The 20,730-nt window shown below is 37.8% G+C and overlaps 1 protein-coding gene across 2 annotated transcripts in view; it reads right to left on the reverse strand.

The window, feature by feature from the left end:
* Positions 1-20,730, reverse strand: part of STK32B (serine/threonine kinase 32B) — a 162,982-nt gene that overhangs the window by 61,449 nt on the left and 80,803 nt on the right. For both annotated transcript variants that reach the window (XM_065060513.1, XM_013372292.3), the window contains exon 4: positions 12,678-12,851. In XM_065060513.1, the coding sequence (XP_064916585.1) occupies positions 12,678-12,851 (174 nt within the window). The remainder of the gene's footprint in view (positions 1-12,677; positions 12,852-20,730) is intronic.

The following is a 20,730-nucleotide window of genomic DNA, read 5'->3' on the forward strand; positions in this document are numbered from 1 at the left end:
CATACCTATGTAATGAGAACCATAGGTATAATTATTTGGCCTTTATTCCTCAAATTGACCACCTCAGGCCCTAAGCTATACACAGCCAGGGCAGAGAGGAGGCTGAATATGTTCCACAGGTAAATGGGCTTTGATGTCCTGCATATCCTTCCCCTTCTGGGTGGTTTTATAGATTTAATATATGTAAAAGTGAGCTGCAGTAGACCAAGCTGGGAGTTGCAAAGTCTATGCCTTACAAGAAAATGGTAGATTATTAAAAAACCTGACGTTGTACTACTTTAAATGTCAGTAACAGTTGGCAGGTCTTATGAAATCCACCAACAGATGGATTAATTCTATGAAATAGAGGGGTAAATATCTGATTTTATGCTGCATTGGCTCCCTCCAACCAATCTTTAATGTTTTGAACAGAAAGCTCATAACAATTTTCTACCTCTAGACTCACCCATCCTGGGAAGGATAACTTTGAATGCTTTTAAGAAGAACATTTACAAAGAAACTCCCAGATCAATACATTCATGTATTCCTGGAGATTGCTGTTTAAGATAGATGAGATGTGACAAAATACATTTAACCCAAACTACAACTCATATTCCACCTTTTTAAGAAGTCTTCCTACTCTAAGAGGTGTCAACAACATATTGCTTGGAATCAAAAAGCCAAGTATTCCAACTCCTCTTGGTGAACCTGGATAAGGAACGAAAGACTGGCAATATTAGTTGAGTCCACGGACTGTAGCAGCAACATCCTCATTAAGCTCACTTGGCAAGAATGTAGTACAGGGAAAGGTGTGTTTAAACTAGACTGTGCAGGGAAACTGTTATTACAATAACAGCTTGCACTGAAATTATTATAAGGATTAATCTTGCTACTTCTTCAACTGAAAATAGATATGGGATTCATCTTTCAGATTAAGATACTTGGATTAGGTTCGTTGGTAAATTATGTGTCTGTATTTCCATTCAATAAACAACAAAGTCATTGGACTGCAAGGAGCCATTCAGAGGACCAAATGTCTATTTTTGGATGAACTGAATATCTTTTTAGATTCTATTAGCTGTGTTGACAAAATATCCCCTTTCTTGGACAGCCAACTGAAAAAAAAATATAGACTTCTGCATTTAGATCTTGATGAGCTGTAGAATAAGTTTTTTAAAACATAAGAGATATCTTGCATGCTGTGTGAAATTATGAAAACAACTGGGGATGTTCTTGAGTCAAATTATTGTAATGCGTTATCACAGAAGCACAGGCAGGTATTTAAGCCTCTTGCAGGAGTCACGCTTCTGGTGCTCATTATCTTTTTTGACGTCATCTCACAGCACGAAGGGCGCAATCTTTCATACATGATAAATTGTGCTGTAGTTAAAATACCATGCAGTCTTAAGAATTTTCTTGATGCCATCAAATAAATCATCCTCCTCATTTGTGGCATCAAATCCTCTGAGGCTCTGTATGGTATTCTAGCTGGGTGAGGTTCAGAGAACGGTGCCTGCAAAAGGAGCCCAGGGGTTCCTTGCTCCACTCCAGAGAGGCGGCCATCACAAGCCCAGCTGTCCAGGGCATCCAGGGAACCTGGCACTGCCACACAGAGCTGCTTTTCCCAACTGGAGCCACATTTAGTCTCAGGGGGACAAAATCCTGTCTTATGTAAGGAAACTGGCTACCAAGTATTTCTTAGGAGGGAAGAGCAGGCAACGACTTAGCACCACCATTTTTCCCTTTAACTAAAGAGTTACACCTGTTTGATGTATATGCTCAAAAATCTAGACAACTAAGGCTTAATAATCCAGTTTCTCAGCTTTAGATCTCATATGCTATTCTTTTTGAGACTGTATCTTCCAAAATCAAACATTAAACAATAATGATAGGATAAAAGACTTCTGGCTGGAAATGGACATTCTTGCCTATATGTTCATAATTCTTATTTTCAGCAGCAGAGGTACTCTGGGACTCAGGGAAATAAGCTGGTACTTTAATTAGTATTCAATTCTCTATACATATGTAAGTGCACATGTCTGCATTGGAGTCCATCTGTGGAGCATTTCTGTGTGTGAGTAGGTTTCCAGAAGAGAGTTAAAGGAGCACCATCAGAGGAAAATTCTGCAGCACCTCAAGAGGCAAGATGTGAGTCTCTATAGATTCTAAAGGCAGAAGCCTAGATAACTAATACATGTAATTAGCATAAAAGCTGAGAAATACAGAATTCTGGCAATCAGGTTTCCACTCAGCAGCTCTTGCTAAATGAGTTTTTTAGAAATTATTGTTGATTATTGACAATAAGTCATTGCTTTTTGGCTTGCATCCAAAATAGACCTTTAACACTTGTTGAGTAGACCTACTTATCTGATATTTTTAAAGAGGACCATGTCTTAAATTTTGTAGAAAATTGAGAGAGCAACAAAACAAAAGTAAGACAGCAATTCCCCACGTCAGCCCCTTTTCTAGGAACACACAGAGAAATTCATTTTAATGCTGGTGTATTAATTCCTATTTATCTGCAGAACTCAGAGCAAGGTTTTTCACAATTAGTGAATAAAGTTGTTTGACCCCAACAATGACCAAGAGAGACATACTTGAAACCACTCAGCCTTCAGTTAGCCTTAGCCCTCTCACCCAGAATTCATACACTGGCATTAACCCCCACTTCCCCCTGTTACTTCACCCCCAACACTTCATGGTACCTCTCTCCCATGTTCTCCACCCTCTCTGTTCACTCCAGATTTTGGTTTTCAGAATCTGGTCCTCTCCACAGCAGGTTTCCTTTGCCCACACCCCACCCCACACTCTTCAATCAAACTCTTCTTCAGCCCTCCTAGCACCCTTCTGGGCATCTCGAGTGCGCTTTGTGCAAGGACATGATGTCCTTTCTCTTCTTGGTAGCCTCAGCTCTATCTATCTTACCACTTATTCCTTTTATTCTTGCTACCGTCTCTCTGAGATGTAGCTGCTCAGCTGGCTGAAAAATCACCCATGTTCACTGAAGGTTCAAACTGTGAACTCATGGGCCAGACATTCAGAGCTCAGTGCCCGACCAGTTTGTTTTTATGACACTGTTAAAAACTGGATACTTTCTGTGCTGTTATTTTTTTTGTGGTGTTTTTGATCATCCACGAAGTCTTTTATCATTCCAGTTCCATCACACATCATTTGATGTTGAATGATAACAACTACAGAGACAGAGGAGACTCTAAGCAGTGTTGGTTTTTAATAAAAACTAACAAAGTTTGAGGGCTGAATAAAGCTAGAGCAAAATACAGTTTGAATCTCAAAATGCTTACAATCTGAACTAAACCTGACAGCAGGGTAGAGGCAGTGTCTGTGTGCAGAAAGACAGCCAACAGTTTTATCATAAGAAAATCATATTTATATTCTAAAGTATCTGTGCTCATAATTAAACCCCCAAACTTAAAAAAAAAAAAAAAAAAAAAAAAGAAAGAAAAATGTGTGAAATGTGCAATAAGAATATCACTGAAATAAACTGTGAGACTATAACATGATTAGACACAGAATAGTCACGGTGAAAAGAAAAAAAAAAGACTCCAGCCTTTTATATTTTTATCATTAGACTAGAAAGCAACTCCTCTGCATTCAGAAAAGCATCAGATTTTCATGTGTATAACAAGATGAACAGATAAATGGCTAAATAAAAACTGGTAGTCACTGGTGAGAGGTTATTTCTCATTTTTGTTAGTCTGACTGTACACTGATTTTGATCATCAGTGTAAAGAATGAGTAAATTCACCAATTTAATAAGTTTTGGTTCACTAAAAGTGTACTGTCTACCAGGTGCTGTTCCTACCTTGCAAGGTCCCAGTTTGTCATGATATTTTAAGGTCTTCCCCTGCCGACAGCAGTTCTGCTCATGCAAGGGCACCACAGTTGCTGACTCTCAGGCTTGCCTTGCCTTCTCTGCTGCAAAAACTGCATTTATCCCCACTGGGTCAGTAGGAAATGCCCAGAGGGATGAGAGTAAGCTGTGCACACTAATGGGAAGAAGCAGAGGCTCATCAGTAGGACTGACTATCATATAGCATCAAAGATTTGAGCTGCTGTGCTTTCTCTTCAGTAAAACCCATCCAGGAGAGTTGGGACACACAGAGGATATAGAAAAGTTTGAAAATAATCTTGAGGAAATGCCCTGAGTAGCTCCCCAAAAAGGATATAGAGTATAAATACAAAACAAAACAAGACCAGAAGGCAACTTCAGCAGAACAAATGTCATGGCGATCTGTATCTTAATTACAGTCCCTGCTCACTAGATGATTTGTTTTGAAAGATTAAGCTCCATCAGATGACCAGTGTTACAAAAATTGTACAAAACAAACCACATCTCACCTGAAATATCAAAGCTGTACTAAAAGCTCCTGAATGCATTTCTAAGGCAAGAAGGAAGCTTAAATTGCAATATTCTTTAAAGAAATGCCTTCTGTCACACCATGGACAATCTGCTCAGTCCCTGAGATACAGAAGATTATTGCATTCATGAGGAAATAATGTAAATGTGCATTTTTTTGCCTTAAGTCTGTTTTTTTTCCATATATTAAAACAAAACTTTTGTTGCAAAGAAATCTCCAAGGGAATGATAGAATACTCTATGCATGTATTGCTCACCCAAGCTGAGAAAGAGTTGCAGCTATTAAAGCAGAAAAAGAATGAAGCAATTGTCCATATGCTGCTATTGGTTTATACTTTGCTCAGCCTGAGTCTTTTTCCATATTCCCTTTCAGCATCTACATATTTTAATCAAATATTTTAGGTTTCTTCCCTGACTATGAACAAAAAAAATGACTCAAGCACATTTCATGCAAATCTGCCATTTCGGCAGAGAATATGCTTGCATATATTCATGATTTTGTAAAATTTCTAAGATGCAAACATATCAGAATATTTTTAATATAACATTAACACTAAAGCTCTGGAAAAAAGGGTCAGTGTTGTATCAGAGGAGATCTTGTTCTCTCCCCTGTTGAATAACACGTCTTTGCTAATTTGATCTTGCTTGTGAAAGAAGCTTTTGTTCAGCCTCTCCTTTGCTCCCAGCTGGCATTGGGAGGTTGGGACAGCAGCACCACCCTGAGATGGCAGGCGGAGGATCACAAAACAAGGATGAAGCAAGCATTGCTGTATGAGCCAGGCAATCATTACTGTGGGTACTGTTATGCCTCTCTTGAAGGAGTGCCTAATCATTTCAATTACTTATTCAAAATTATTTAAATGTAGTTCTTAATGCTCTTGATTATTATATTATAATATCAACATGCTAATAATACTGTGGTCTTTGCTAGTGTACATAAGTTGGGAGCAGATGTGTACAGTAAAATAACTTGAAGATTTAAAGCAACACCAAGAAATTTGTGATGGATTTATATGAAAGAAAAGATGTCTCTGATAACAGACTCACTGCATTGGCCACAAATAAACTATCAATACACTAAAGCAGAAAACTAGCACAAACCGAATCAGTTTTGTGAATGGAGACCTGAGATAATCTTGAACATAGAGTTCGGCTTCTATTCCGTCAGCATCTTCAGCTTCAGTGTCTGAATCTCTGAAAATGATTCATGGTCAAAACTCCAATACTGAGTGGGAGATGGGAGGAAGAAAGCCATTTAATTTCATTATCCATCAATAGGGTAATAAATTGTGGAGATGAGAGACGTGTAGTATTTTAAAACATATGATGTGCCTTGTAGACTGCTTGTATAAGACCTTTTTCCTAAAAGGTAAGTTAATATAAAAGTATTATTAAAGAAACCAGGAGAGGAAAAACTGTAACACGGTTGATGACAACTCATTTAGGTGAGGATGCAGTCTGTAGAATCTAGAAGCAATTAATGGAAGCAAGTCATTGTAACCTCAAAACAAACATAAGGATGGTCTTTAAGAAAGCCCTCTGGAAAACAGATGGAGATGAAAAAGCCAAAACAACGCTATGCTCCTAGCTACAGTGATTGGAAAGTGGGAAATGCAGAGCATGGAACTGGCAAAGTGCTGTATAATATCTACATGGACTTTATACGTTCCCTTTGAGCACACTTCACAGGAAAGAGTATGCTGAGCCTGGGCATCAGTGGACCTTCTGGCATCTCCAGGATGCTGGTTGTCATGCTCACTGCAGCAATGAGCTTTAGGCAAGGTGATTGCACAGTGGCTTTTTGTTGCCCACTTTTGAAAAGATTTGTACATTCTGATGTGGCAGAGTGAGATTTTGCCTGATTCTCAGTTTCTTTACACTGTTTCCTGTTCCTGCATACTTAGCTGTGAATAGCATGAAGTGCTGATTCCCTCTATGGAAATGCTTGATCTTGATCCAACTGAGCAGGTAGTGAGGAGTATGAAGCTACAACTAGCAGGAGCAAGTCAGACACATATAAGTCCACAATTCCCAGTGACTCTGATCCCTAGTGGTATTTTGATTTTGGAGTTTTACACTTTTAGAGAAAACGATTTTTGATGTTTAGTTTGCTGATTGCAGCTAAATGACAGTGAGGTGAGAAAGGATTCAGGAAAACCTTTAAATCAGTATGTAAAAATTAGAATTCAGATAAAATTGTTAGAAATTCTTTCTAATTGTGTTATAGAAGAATTAGTAAGAATTAATACATAACTTTTTCTTCTAGATGCATGTTGTAAACTCTTCTGTCTAGATGATATCTACACTAGTTTGGGTGTCTGTTTTTAAACAAAGAAGCAAGCAATAAGATAACCAACTACAATCACAAAACTTAATTTTTAGTGAAAAACACTCATTCTATAGAGATCTATACAGCACAAACAAATACCTAGGATGGGGTCAATTTAGATTATCTTTGGCCATTGGCGGTGTCACCTAATGCAAAATAGTTGGCCAAGCTCAATCTACAAAACAGTTCAGGTCTTCCTTCTCCCAATGTTGACCAGACATCTAAATTTTAAATGATGTAGAGCTTGAGATGAGTTTTCCTTGTTTAAAGAAAAAATATTTAATGTAAGTACATTCTTTACAACTTTGCAATAATGAGAAGAATGAGGATGAAAGAAAGGACCAAGGATTGACTTCATCTGCTCACTTGAAAATTTTGAGGAACCAAGCCATCCCCTGCTGACTAATGAGAATCCTTCAGCCATGGGGTACATACAAAAGGAGTGAGGATGTGGTGGGTGTCTCCTGGTGTTTTACCTGAATGATGAAAGGAAAGTGCAGTGTGCCCACAATAAAAGATTTTATCAGTGTCAGTGGCAGGATTGGAGCACCCAATAGAGCATCATACGTCTCAGGGTGTTCCCTGTGTCTCTTCCCCAGTACAGATAGTTTTACTTGATTAGTAATCTAGTCTCTGGTTATTGAAATCTCAGTGTGTTTCCAAACCAACTTATTTGCAGTATGTCATCTGGTATATTAAATAACTCTTTCTTTTACTGTTGCCAAACAGAAGTAAAATTGATTTGTTCATGTAGATATAGAGCTCTGTTCAAAATTTGAAAGGCTTGTTGTCTGCATATTCATATCTTGTGATATCTAATTCTTTTTTTTTTTTTTTTTTAGGATACAACTGAAATTTAAATACCTTTCATGCCTAGAATTTGTCAATCACTTTCTTTTTTATCAGTGCTGGTTCATAAGCATTCAGCAGGTTTTCCATGTTTTATGGTTTGCATGGTATTTCTTTTTATTGGCTTCTTTTTGTGTGCTTTCCAATTTACTTCTCTTACATAACTCATTGCTCAGTTTCTGCAATTTTTCCTTGGAAATAATGTGGGTTTGCACTTGTTTAAAGAACATGCTACAAAGACATCGAAGAGACATGGGAAGACAAATTAAGAAAATTCAATGGACAGGCCTCTTGACCTGTCATGATCATTGGTAGTGCTTATGAATAGTGGTCAAATTATGGTTATTTTTTCCCATTTCACCTACTTCAGACTCTACTACATTTTCTTCTTCATCAGCACATGTTTAACAGCAAGAAAAAGACTACAGATATTTGCTGAAATCCATAAGGAACTCTGTCCTTTTAGAATGTCCTGGTAAAGCTCAGACTGGCACTATTCTGCCTGTGACACCTGTGAGAAAAAAAAACTAAGGGCAAATTCTCCATTTTCAAATAATTTCCAAACCTATTTACTGCTTACATTCTAAATGGACAGTGTTATGAAGGGAACATTTAAAATTAGAGTTTATTTTTTTGGTGTATGATGTTATAAGTGAGACTGGGAATGTCCATTTTAAAGAAGAGTCTAATCATTTAGACATATTATCTGGTTTCACCAGACTGCTGGACACCTTGAAAGGCTCAACAGTAATGAATAAACAAGAATCTCCTACACCATAGGCCAGCCCAGCAGTGCTGAACGATGAGTGCATCTTATCTAGCTTGATGCAGTGGATCGGCTGGTAGAGGAAAATATAATGCTTCATTTGTCACCATTTTCATTAGCTTTTGCCCACCCTGAACTGCTGCTTAGTAGCTGTTTGGAGCTGGAATAGCTGCTGGTGCTACTCTCTCTTAGAAGCAGAACTTGCAGGAATGGAAAACAGTGATTATCATAGCAACCACACAGTACAGACCCAACAAGCCAGATTGCTTCCAGTAATACTGTGCTTCAACCAGAGGTTTATATGTGTGTTTATATACGTACACATACACACACAAATGGTTTTGCATTAAAAATACCCACTGAAATAAAAAACCCTGGGTATGTAGATGAAACAACTAGTCCAATATCCTAAAACTGTGCTTGAAGGTTACTGCAATTTCCTTTCCAGACATCTGTCACATCCAGCCTCCTGCCTGAGCAGATGAAAACCAATGGAGCCAAACAATGAAAAGTTGTAAGGGCAATGCAGTTAACGCTTGTCCCCTTCAAAAGAGAAAATGTGATTTTATCACTATGAGTGTTACTTGGGCAGCAGCCGCAGCACCCCAGGGCCAGTGCTGCTCCAAGCCAAAATTCTACCTGCAAGAGCATCCTGGGAGAGACAGCACTGAAGCTACTGCTGGAAGAACAAGCTGAATGAAAATGGGCAGTCTGCTTTGGTGAGGAAGCAGGTGGCTTTATTGAAATATATGAACGGCAATATTTGTGAAAAGAGGGGGTTGAGTTACTCATGGCTGAAATAAGTTTATTCAGCCTTTGATAGGAAAGCTTTTGTCCAACTGGTTATTCATTGGTATCATACAAGCAGAACTGGAAAGAATGTGTTTAGTCTTAACGTCTTGAAACTTGACGTCGGCTAATGCAGAACGCCAGATTCAATCCAACATTTGAGAATGAATGAGATCATGTGAATTGTTAAAAGCCTTTTTGTGTGTACTGGATCCAAGGGTCTATAACAAACACTGCTCACACAACCCTGAAAGAATTACTATTTTGTTTAAGAAATGTGGATAAAATGTTATTATATCAGGGCCATGAGGAAATATTTTTTTGTGATGTAGCCATTACCTGTGACCAACAGTTTAGCAATATCATTAACTGTTGTGTAATTTGCATGAAAAATTTGCCCTGAATAGTCTTCAGATCATAGCTTGAAACTAAGAGCTTTCTTAATTTTTATTTTTTTTATAATTTTGTCTGGACATCTCTGTAAATGCACACATGTACAATAGAGGTACGAGACACACTGTACAGCACTCATTATTGTGCCGTAATAAATAAATCCACTATTTCAGGATTGTGCATGACAAATATGGATTTATACACATGAATGTGGTTAATAAAAATGACAAGTTTCACAAACATACCAGAACAGTAGTGGTTTTTTGTTCCGCCAGAAACAATACTTCTATTGCTGAAATGATTGCCACATTCAGAGTACATACACAACACTAACCACATCAGCAAATGCAGAGGTATTGTATGGCACCTCCAAGGGGAACTGGCATAGCATTAATCTCGACACTTGTACATCCATTCATACATGCCTGATAATTCTTGTCTGCTTCATTACCACTTCCTTTTATAGCAAACTCCTGGGGCTGCAGAGTAATCTTGAAAAAAACATTCTATCATGTCACTGGATATAATAGTAATGAAAACCTGAACACATTTCATACACATCTGTAAATACTGAGGAGGAGTTAAGTTCCTGACTCGCGCATCATATATAATACTGCAATTTGAAAATCCACCTACTTAGTCTGATGAATCATTCAACTATTCTTCCTTTGTAGCAAAGACAAAATTTAGTAGGGGGCTCTCTCAATGACTCTGTGACTCACTAACCTTTTTATTTCCCTTTTGCTGCCAATGCACTCATTTAAAAGTGGAAGATCTAATACAGGTTTTTAGGTTATCAGGCAAACACTAACTGGAAGTACTCAGTCACAGTGATTTTGCTGAGGTCTGCTACCACGAGATATAAACACCAACCAGCTCATAGTTTTCATCTCTGACTGAGATGATGTGTTTGCAACACGAAGCAATGGATACAAGTCTCCTCACTGAGCATCACTGCTGGCTCAGCTCCTGAGCCAATTTAAATTGGCATTGTGCTCTTGATGCCAGCCCTGATAGAGAGATTTACAGCAGCTGAAGGCCTGCACTGCAGAGTGCTGTTCCAGGTGGCGGGGAGGCAGAAGGCAGAATGTGCTGGGACTCTCCTGTCTAAATAAAATGCTCATGGTGACATAGATCATTTGGGATTTCACAATGGCAAGATGAGAAATGAAAGGTTCCTTGTGTCACAGTTGGGTGATTTGGGCAGTAAGCAATGAAGTGGGAGAACCACGCTCAGATCTCAAGTCTGCCAGCTTCAAAATAAACATCTCTTCCATAACACTGCAGAGTCCTGAAACAGATCCTTTATATACTAAGCAACAATCCTAGTTAACCAGCCAGTGAGACCCCCCACACATGCTAAAAAGCAGGTATTTTGACAAATTTCATTTTGTGAAAACTTTTGGTGCTGTGGGAAAGCAAAAAGCAAACCCCAGAACTTGCTCCTAAATAGAGCCAACAACCAGCTACAGATGCCCACACCTTCCCCTGTCTTGGTGCAAATCAACAAGTGTTTAAGCCATTGGCATTACTCTGTACTACAATCAGTGCAAACAGGAAAATTAAGTAAAATCAAAATCAAGTGCTTACTAGTCCTAGTCAAGTAATACAGAAGAGAATAAAGTGTCTTGCCCAATTTCACAGTTGGACCATGGCAATACAGACACTGTCACAAAAAACTGTAAACAACCACATTTTCTTCAATCCAGTCCTTCATTCTCTCCAGGCATCTGCCACCTTTCACAGGTTTTTCTGTGAAACATTTTTAAGTCACGGGCTTCTAGCAAAATACAAGTTTTGATTATGAACTTGATTCTCTCATGAATGTTTTGACAGCCTATTTGCATAAAATGTCTCATTATTAAAATGAGGGTGAGAAAAATGCTCATCAATTTGTTTTTCACCAAGAACATTCCTTAAGGCATAGAAACAAAGGTCAGCCAGAATTCTGAGCTCTATTTTTAAAATATTCACTAAGAAAGGAAAACGTATGCAAAATACATGGAGATATACTAAAATAATGGCAGTGTGCTACAGATACAAATTTTCAGAAATTGCTTGCAACATTTGTGGGAGTTTCAATTTCCAGCCAAACAACTTTTGCAATTTTTGCTTGAATTTTGTCTTGTACAGATCATTCATCTACCACCACATCTCAGAAAGATTTTGTATAGACTAACCCTCTTCAGAAAGTCAAATCATACTCTTTATTGGTTCTTTATTACAAAATCATAAGGCAGCTCTGGTAGGTGTATGGGATGAAAACTCTCAATTAAAATATTTGGAGGAATTTATTTATACCATACACCAGAACAGCTATGGCACAGCTTAATTTAGTTTTGTCTCTGAAAGCTGCATCCAGTTTCGTTAAAACAGAAAACTAATTTTTCTGTTCAGACCACTGTAAATCACAGAGGAGTATCCTGAATTTAGCCTAAAAAATAGTAAAATAGAGGCTCAAGTCCATAATTTTATAATTTCACAGTTGCTATATCAACATAAAAATATAAGTTACCCTGCTGCTTCAGTTAAATGCCAGATTGTTTGAGGAAAACAAACAGACCTTGGTGCTTGACACCTCCTTTGACATGAATCACAGAATCACAGAATGTTAATACTATGATTGCCAGCTGTAAGCCAGTAAAAATACCCATTGTTGAAATATAGGAAGTGCAAAAAGGAGGCACTAACTATCACCATTCCAATTTAATTCTACTTTTTCTTTTATTTCCTCACCTCTCTTCCTCCTTTCAACCTTCATGCACATTCTGCAAGTAAACAAATTATTATTTATTCTCAGCCTTTGGTTTTGTGACTTTTCCTTGATGTTGTGTGAAGTGGTACTGGATTACAACATTTTTGTGTTCAGGAACATTGGGGCTCTGGAGAACTAAAAATAAATTAAAAGCAGACAGGATGCCATTGTAGGTTGCATTTAGTGTCTAAAGACCATAGTAAAAAGCTACATTGTAGTATGAGATAAAAACAAGAAAAGGGTAATATGAGAAGGATATGAGGTTACTGAATGGCTGAGGGCAGAAGGAAAACATTTGAAAAAAAATTAAAGCAAAAACATTTTCAGAGCTAAATTCTACCCTTAGAATTTTCAGAGGTTTTGAATAAACAGAACCATGCAATGATAAAATCACTCTGCCAAAAGAAAGCAGCCCTTCCTTCAAATGGAATTCACTCACCTGTGAATTATGTGGTATCTCTGCAAATAATCCAGGGAAAGCGCCAGCTCACAAATGTACAGCTTAACAGTTCCTTCATTAAAGTGGACATTCTGCTGCAAATGGTAACGCAGATCACCTCCAAGTAAGAGATCAACCACCATGAACATGTCTTCTTCGTCTTGAAAGGAATACCTGGAAGAAAGAGTTACAGGTGAGATTGCAGGCTTGGTGACACAGCCACAGCCATGCCCTGGGGTCACTCTCTGTAAGCAGATGTGTTCACAGCAACCCCGTGATTTGCTCAGAAGGAATACACTGATTTCTCACTGCTGTGGCTCAACCCCAAGACCAGACTTTGACTGTCGTGGGACTCCCTGCATGTCCAAGGCAAGCAGAGCTTGAACTATTGCTATGCTACTATTGTGATTCTTTTAACTGTAGTTTAACACCTGAATGCTGCTAAAATAGGATTTAAAACAGCTTTCATGTTTTTACATTTTTAAATATCCATATATTTGTTCAGTTGACAAATTGGCTTGCTAAATAGCAGTGATAAAATGGAAGACTTTGAAACACACTTTTTGTTCACACACATACAACTGTAGCTCAGTGCCTATGGAAAGTATCTTGGAAGGATCGAGAGCTTCTTTCCTGGGGATATTTTCCAGATTCAGTAAATAAGTGCAATGTTCTATTAGCTGAGCATTTTCTATAGCTTGCAGTGTAGCTCCAAATTCAATAAGAAATAAAACTGTAATTTTACTGCCTCACAATACATATTTTTTTCAGCCTCCAACTTATATCTTATAAATTATAGTTTTCACAGTTACTGACTGAATTCTTCTGGATTCTTTCCCAGAACTGCCTGTTGAATACTCTGAGGACCAAACTCTGATCTGATTTAAATCCTGTAAATCCAAAGGTGTAGCCAGCCAGTGTATACTGTATATATAGTGCTTGGGCAAGCAGGAATTTCCATGTGTTTCTACTTACCTTGGCTATGCTACCACTGCTCTGTTATTTTCCTGATCTGAATAAACTGACAGAAACTCTGTTTTTAATTTCTGTATGCAACTATCTAAGATACAGTATTTTAGAATTCCCAGATGGGGAATGGTGAATACCTTATTTCTAATATGAAGTCACTCTTCTCTTAGAAATTGTTTTAGAATTAATTTGGATGTGAAGTTTTATTAGCTTATACCAGTTGTGGATTTGAACCACTGAGAGGTCATCCACAATGACAGTGCCTCTTCCATCACTTTTTCTCTCATGAGGTGTGTAATATATGATGGCTGCATACATGATTCAATGCTCCTGAACAGTAAAATACATGCTAAAGAAATGAAATAGAATGGGTTTCCAGAAAATTTGTGCTCACCCTTCCCCCAAAGGCAGAAAAATCTATATTAGATTATTTTAATTGACAGTTATGTACAGTTTCACTTTCATTCCCAGGCTTGAACTTTCTGAAATGAGGCACTGCTCAGGGCTTGTCACAGACAGTTCGTTTTGAATTTAAATGCCTTCTATTCTTTCCAAATGCAGTTCTGAGAAGCGAGTGTCTCTAGGTACTCTGCTCTTCTGTTGCATTTCTGTATGCCTGCCAAATGCCAGGAGGGGAAAGCCATTTTATTTGCATTAAGCTTACTTCTCAATAAGTCAAATCTCTGAAGCAAAAATAGTATAATAGGTGGCACATGGTATCTGCTCACCTCCAGAGATTCAGAATTTTATAATTCACGTGTTAAAAAAGAGAAGGCTTCAATTATATTCAAATTACTCTGAATGTTTTGCATTACTGAGCCTGGAGCAATTCCAAAAGGAAAGCTTAAACACTTAGCTATGTTTAAGATATTTTCTTTTCTTTTTTGACACTGTTGTTATTTTAAATGAAGTAGTTGTAGTATTGAGCAGATGTAATGAGAGATGTTAATTTTTCCTTTAGTTACTGCTAAAACAAACTACAGATCTTGTCTGGTTCCTTTTTATATTAAAAAAAATCCCAAATGAAAAGTTACATATTGAAAACTCAACTTAAGTCTATAAGTGATTTTTTTTGTCTAATCTGGGACTAAATGCCTCATATGTAATCTTACGATTGCATGTCAATAAAAATGGTTCTGATGTAACTCTGGTCTTGAGAAGGAAAATGAGTCATTTCTTCAGTGATTCAGCCACCGTGAGGCAGAGGGTAAAGACAGGGTAAAGAGTGACTGCTGTGACCTGGCTTTTCAATTCAACGACTATTCCCGTTTCTGGGAAACTAATGAGTGTTTCAAAGTGCACACGACTGTTTAGTCTACATAAAAGAGCCATCAGAACAATTCAGAAATAAACGTGAAAACTTGCCCACATCCAGGTGAATGATAACATTTGATGGAACTAGGTTTTTGCCCCAAGCATGTATCTGTTCTGCTGATGTCAGGTTTCTTGTTCTTGTGAGGAAGCTTTTAGTGCAACTGTGAATCATAGATATTTAAAAGAAACATCAAGAATTTGAACTGGAAAGAGCTGGCACTCTATACCATTTAATTATCTCAAGAAATAATACTCAAGAAATAATACATAGAAGTGCATGTCTACAGTCAGGTAGGGAGGGTTGCAAGTTATTTCTGCTCACACACTGTGACAACATAAGAGCAACTGCACTAGGTCAGACTAGACATCTATCTAGCTTGGAACTCACCACAAAGCAGACAAGGAGGAGCAAAGAACAGTATGGAGGTATATAAAGCTTTCCTTCAGGACTCAACTGACCTCCACCCATTCACTTCTCCAGGATTTTCTAGGACTTCACTTGTCATCTTTGGGAATCCAGGCTGGGATGATGAAAGACGGATTTTATCCTGGGACCTGTCACACCTATTAGTGAATGATTGGTCTCCTGCTACTACCTTGCCTCTAAGATAAACTAATTAAAGTAAGTGCAATCCTACAAATGGAAGTCCAAAGCTTTCAGGAATGACTCTACCCCTAGAATAAAATGTTTTGAACCCAAACAGACAAAAAAACTGTCAAAGCTACAGACATTCAGAAGTATGCCTAATGTTTGCCTTGCTGAATCTGTCATGACCTGTGAGTGGGGCGTAGGCCATTTTTTTTAGACATTGAAGCTAAAATGATGCACACTGACACACAACTCTTGAAGAGGTCTATATAACTTCTCTAATGTTCTCCTCTTTCACTTGGAGTCATATTTTTCTTTTCTTTCTATTGATATACATCAGTGGTAACTCTGTTGATCATGTCAGAAGTGTTGTGTATACTGGTGTGGTTAAGATATGAGCTGTATAGGTACAGTTTGAAATAATAGATGCTGTGGATTGGTATGTTCAGTATATCAGCAGAGTTTTTCACCCACTCTAAATTATAATGCACCTGACACACATCTTTATGCTAATCATGGACATATAATCAGGGACAATGGTGTTTTCCCTGCACAGTCAAACCAGCTGGGTCAAACCTGTGTGGATGGCATTTCTCCAACTATCTGGATCAGACTACAGTGTGATTAAAGGTGCTGTAAACAAAACCATTCCATGAGATTTTTCTGGAGGGTAAATGAGTTTGTCCCAGTGAAATTATGTGCCTATGACCTAAAGGGGAGCTTGGACACGGCAAATAGCAGAAGATCTCTGAAGCTGATGGCCACTCCACTAAGCAGCTCCTGCAGCTACAACTTTTTAAGCTACTGAATGCAGAGCAGGACTTGCTGCAAGTCCTGCTCTTCATCTTTGTACCAAATGTTCTTGCTCCTGTTCTACGTTAAGAACTCACAGGATGTGGTGCATCAGCTTCTGACCTGTGTTGTTTGTCGTGGTCGCAAGCAGTTGTGTCCTCTGTCTCTCTCCTTCATACAAATCCAGTATTGTTTCTTTACACAAGAAATGAAATATTCCCTTTCAGCTTCTTGTTTTTTTCAATATTTCAAGAAATAAGTGGGTTTGATTTATTGGTCTAAGAATTAAAATTGACAGCAAGTGAAATATTTGCCACGTGAAAAATGAAATAATGTTGTGGGTTGGGGAGGGGGTGGTGGCAAATCAGCCCAGTGGAGATTAGTTTTTTGAATAAGCATTGTAATTTCACTTTTGTAATCTTCTTATCTGCTCAAAGGCAAATGACATACAAAAGAGCTGATTGGTTTTTGAAGTAAAATCAGAAGTTGTTTGGGATTTTTATGTTAACCAGGTAACTGAGAAATATCTGCTGAATTTATCATAGCATTGTGACTGATATTGAATACTAATAATACATTACTAAGTTACTGTAAAGATAAAATTCTAATCTTCCTTCAAATGAAAGAGTAGATCCCTTGGAATAAATTTTTTGTTTCTTTTGTTTGTTTGGGTTTTTTTAATAGTGTCATGAACCAGTTGTAGGAAAACTGTTCTAATTACAGAGCTAGTCTCCGCTTTCTCTTGCTTGAAGAAAGGTTTTAATGCATTAGAATCAGCTTTCTCCAAATTAAGATAAAATAATAATGCCTCTAGTAACAATGAACTGGATTTTTTTTTATCTGGAAGACTGGAAGATAAACTACCATCAAACAAAATCATCCATGGAAACAAAGTTAAACAAAGGACTTTCTGAGTACATGATAGTCTATTTCCATATTTATAACTGTATATTTTTTCAATAATATACTTTTGTTTGTATTTTTATCATATTTTTATTTATTATTTGTATCTCTGTCTCTTCACAAAAGCAGTTACAGATGAATTTAAAGATATTTTTTCCCCTTTGCATTCCTTCATCTTACTTAACTAGGGTCATTTTTCATTGAAATCCTGCCAGGTGATGCAGCCACTATCCAAAGTTCTTGTTTTGTGTGTGTTACCTGGGGGAAAGGACATCATAGTGCATATTTTGTATATGACTTTAAGAGTAAAAACACACTACAAAATTTTCATCATTAGGCCCAGACTGACCTTCATAAATCTGAGGTAAGCAGTTAAAGCAAGATACACGCTGTTTAGACATTCAGATAACATCTCTGCTCTCTACTGAATATGATAAATGATTAAGACTCGGTAGCTCCTAATTGTAAAATTAAATAAGGTTCTTTTTCCAGTTTTCCTCTGGTAGCATTAAAGGGAGGAAGTAAGTTTTGCAGTGACATGAAGCCACTATTGAGAGTAGATTTTTCCAGTGTAGATGTCCCAGAACAGAGAACTGTAGCAGTGTATTGGTTCTTACATTTGTAGTCAAAACAAGGAATGGCAAGGGCTTGGGAAGAACTGGCCTTCTGTCTCAGCATTTTGTGGGTTCCCTCTGGGAGCCCTTGTCAATTCTTGTTGAAGAGCTGCTCAGCACTGGCCTGAATGAGCAACGCTTTGAGGAACTTTTCAAACACTGACAGGTCCCAACAGGAAAAACTTCCACAAGCAAATTCAGCTTGTCCAAGAGAGAGTAGGCAGGTAATGGTCTGGCCCTCTTTAACTGGTCTGACTGGTGTCCTTCAGAGAAATCTGATGGCTGCATCTGGACTGCCTAATGCAATCTCAGGGAGGTGTCTGAGCTAGGTCCAAGAAAACCGTCTCACCTAGGTCCAAGGTTGGTTGTGGCACTGCGATGTTGCCCATTTTGTGAAAGCAGAACTTACTGCCTCTGGCAGTGTGAGGCTGGTCCAGTTAGGCTAGTCTGGCTTCCTGAACCTGAGCTAGCACCCCTGAGCAGTGTTGTGTGAATGTACTGGTTTCTCAAGAAGAGAAGCCCCACTTATGATTCTTCACTGGTGCTGCAGTCCTGAATGTTCAGACAGGGTTCAAACTACTCGTGTTAACACTAACCCTGTTGGTCAATGAGAATTTCCTCTCTGTAGGAAATATTGTTCAAAAGTAGACTTAAAACTTCACAAAGCAGTGAAAACGCCAGAGTCCTTACCCCAAACCAGGGGTAAGGTTCATGGCTTGAAGCTCTGACATTTCCAGGGATCTCCATATCTTCTAGAGTCTTTGTCTCACAACAATATTTCCAAAAGCAGTAGACTGTCAATCCTACAGTAATTTCCTAAAAAATTATGCCAGTAAGGTGTGAAACTCAAAAGTTGAGGGACCCTTTTTGGAACATGCAGCAAAGGTGAAAACTAGGACCTTTACTTAATGACAAGCTTTTGAAGGAAGACCTGATTTATGCTGGAAAACCAATGTGAAATATTGTGTTACCACAGCTGATTCTACTTGAGTTTCATATAAATGAAATAACTTTTAACCAGCAAAATATGTACTGACTTACTCTAGTTTTACATTAGGTATAGTTGTACATGACTCCTAATTTGAAGGAGTCATCTTGCTGTGTTACTAAACAAAGGAAATCAATGCTGCAGCTGTATTTGCATAATAAAGATGCCCAGTGAATGTCATGAGCATACAGAGGTAAGATTAGTTTCTGCAGGGCTCTTAAGGCTTGCATAGAATAAGAATACATCAAAACTGCATGTGGAAAGAGAACAATGGAAACTGCTATTAGAGTCTCTCTAGGAAATATGGGGTGAAACGATCAGGGCAGCAGACTCCGAGACTAGACAAGGCACATCAAATGCAGCTGCAGGTGCAGCAGGGTGAGATGGGGATGTGGCTGCCCAGCTGCACTGCCCTCCCAACCTCCAAATGCAAGCACTGCTCCGGGAGCTTTCCTAATTCATCTGCTTGTACTCAAAGCTCTTGCAGCCAGGAAAAACACTTCTGTACTGTCTGCATGACACATAGCATAAAGAAGTCACCAGGTACCTAAGTGTTGATAATATAATAAAATTTACTCAGATTAATGTTCCAGATAACTAGGATCCTACATCTAGCTGTCTTGTAATGTGTACCAGCAGTTTATATACAAAGGGGTTTATATTTTGCTGAGATAGAACATGAGCATTTCATCTTTTCTTTACAAAGTAAAACATACTGTAAAAGTATAACACACAGCCTTATTGCATTTATTTACCTGAAAGAAACAAAAAACTGAACAAAAAAAAAGATCAGCTGGTAGTCTGTACATAACTTATGACAAGCAGTATGTATTAGGTATCAGAGAAATATAAGCAGGACTTTCTTGAATAGATAGTAAAAAAGCAATTGCAGAATCAGTAAAAATTCACTGCTTAGTCTCTAAATCTAAGGAATTTTGTGCTTGGAATTAGTAAAAAAGTACATTAAAAGCTAACAAAATTATTAATGCTTGTATGCTACAGATTATACTATACAGAAATATTCAATTGTTAAAGAAAAATTAAACCTGTATGCCACTAAAATATAACATAGCGTACAGTACTTAAAATTCAAAGATATTACCAATGAATTTATGACGTTATAGGCAACTTCCATCATCATCATGTACAGGTAAGACATATCCTGCAATTAAGAAGATTCTGCAATAAAATCCCTGTGTACGTAGTTACTAATCCTGATATCACTATTTCTTGATATACTTGCCTTGCTTTGGTTTTCTAGTAGTCCAATTTGTGTAACTATGTTGCAGAATACTCATCCTCTGTAGAGCAACAAGTTCCCCTAAGACTTGATGTATTGAAAAAGAACATATCACTTAAAGGCTTGGATAATTTGGCATCTGCCAAAGAAATTTGCACTGAACAGCTAGGTAGAGAACAAAAATAGAGGTTCAAAACTCCCTGGAATAGGTATGGTAAAATAAAATATATGTATAGTATAGATTTGTGTAGGTATAGGGTATAGTATAGTATAGTATAGTATAGTATAGTATAGTAGCCAAAAATAGCAAATTCATTCATACATCGAGTTGTTACAAACTGTCCTGTGCTGAAAAGGTACGCTGAAAACTATTAGACCCATTGTGACTGGGAACAGCAAATATTTATCTTTGAATTATGTATTTTATAACATGAGATGTTCAAGCTAATCAAAGTAATGTCAAGTCTGTGTGTTCTCCCAGCCAAGGAAAAGCCTCCAGAGACAAACCCCCAAGATTTATGAACTTTGTAAATACAAGTATGCAAATGTTATGAAGGAATATTGGAAATGCTCCTCTGTGATGTCTGTTTGGCTTACATATCTATAGATTTCTCTTGTCTTTTTAAAAAATTGATAAGCATTAG

The sequence above is a fragment of the Columba livia genome, chromosome 4, assembly GCF_036013475.1.
Source record: "Columba livia isolate bColLiv1 breed racing homer chromosome 4, bColLiv1.pat.W.v2, whole genome shotgun sequence".
Taxonomy (NCBI): Eukaryota; Metazoa; Chordata; class Aves; order Columbiformes; family Columbidae; genus Columba; species Columba livia.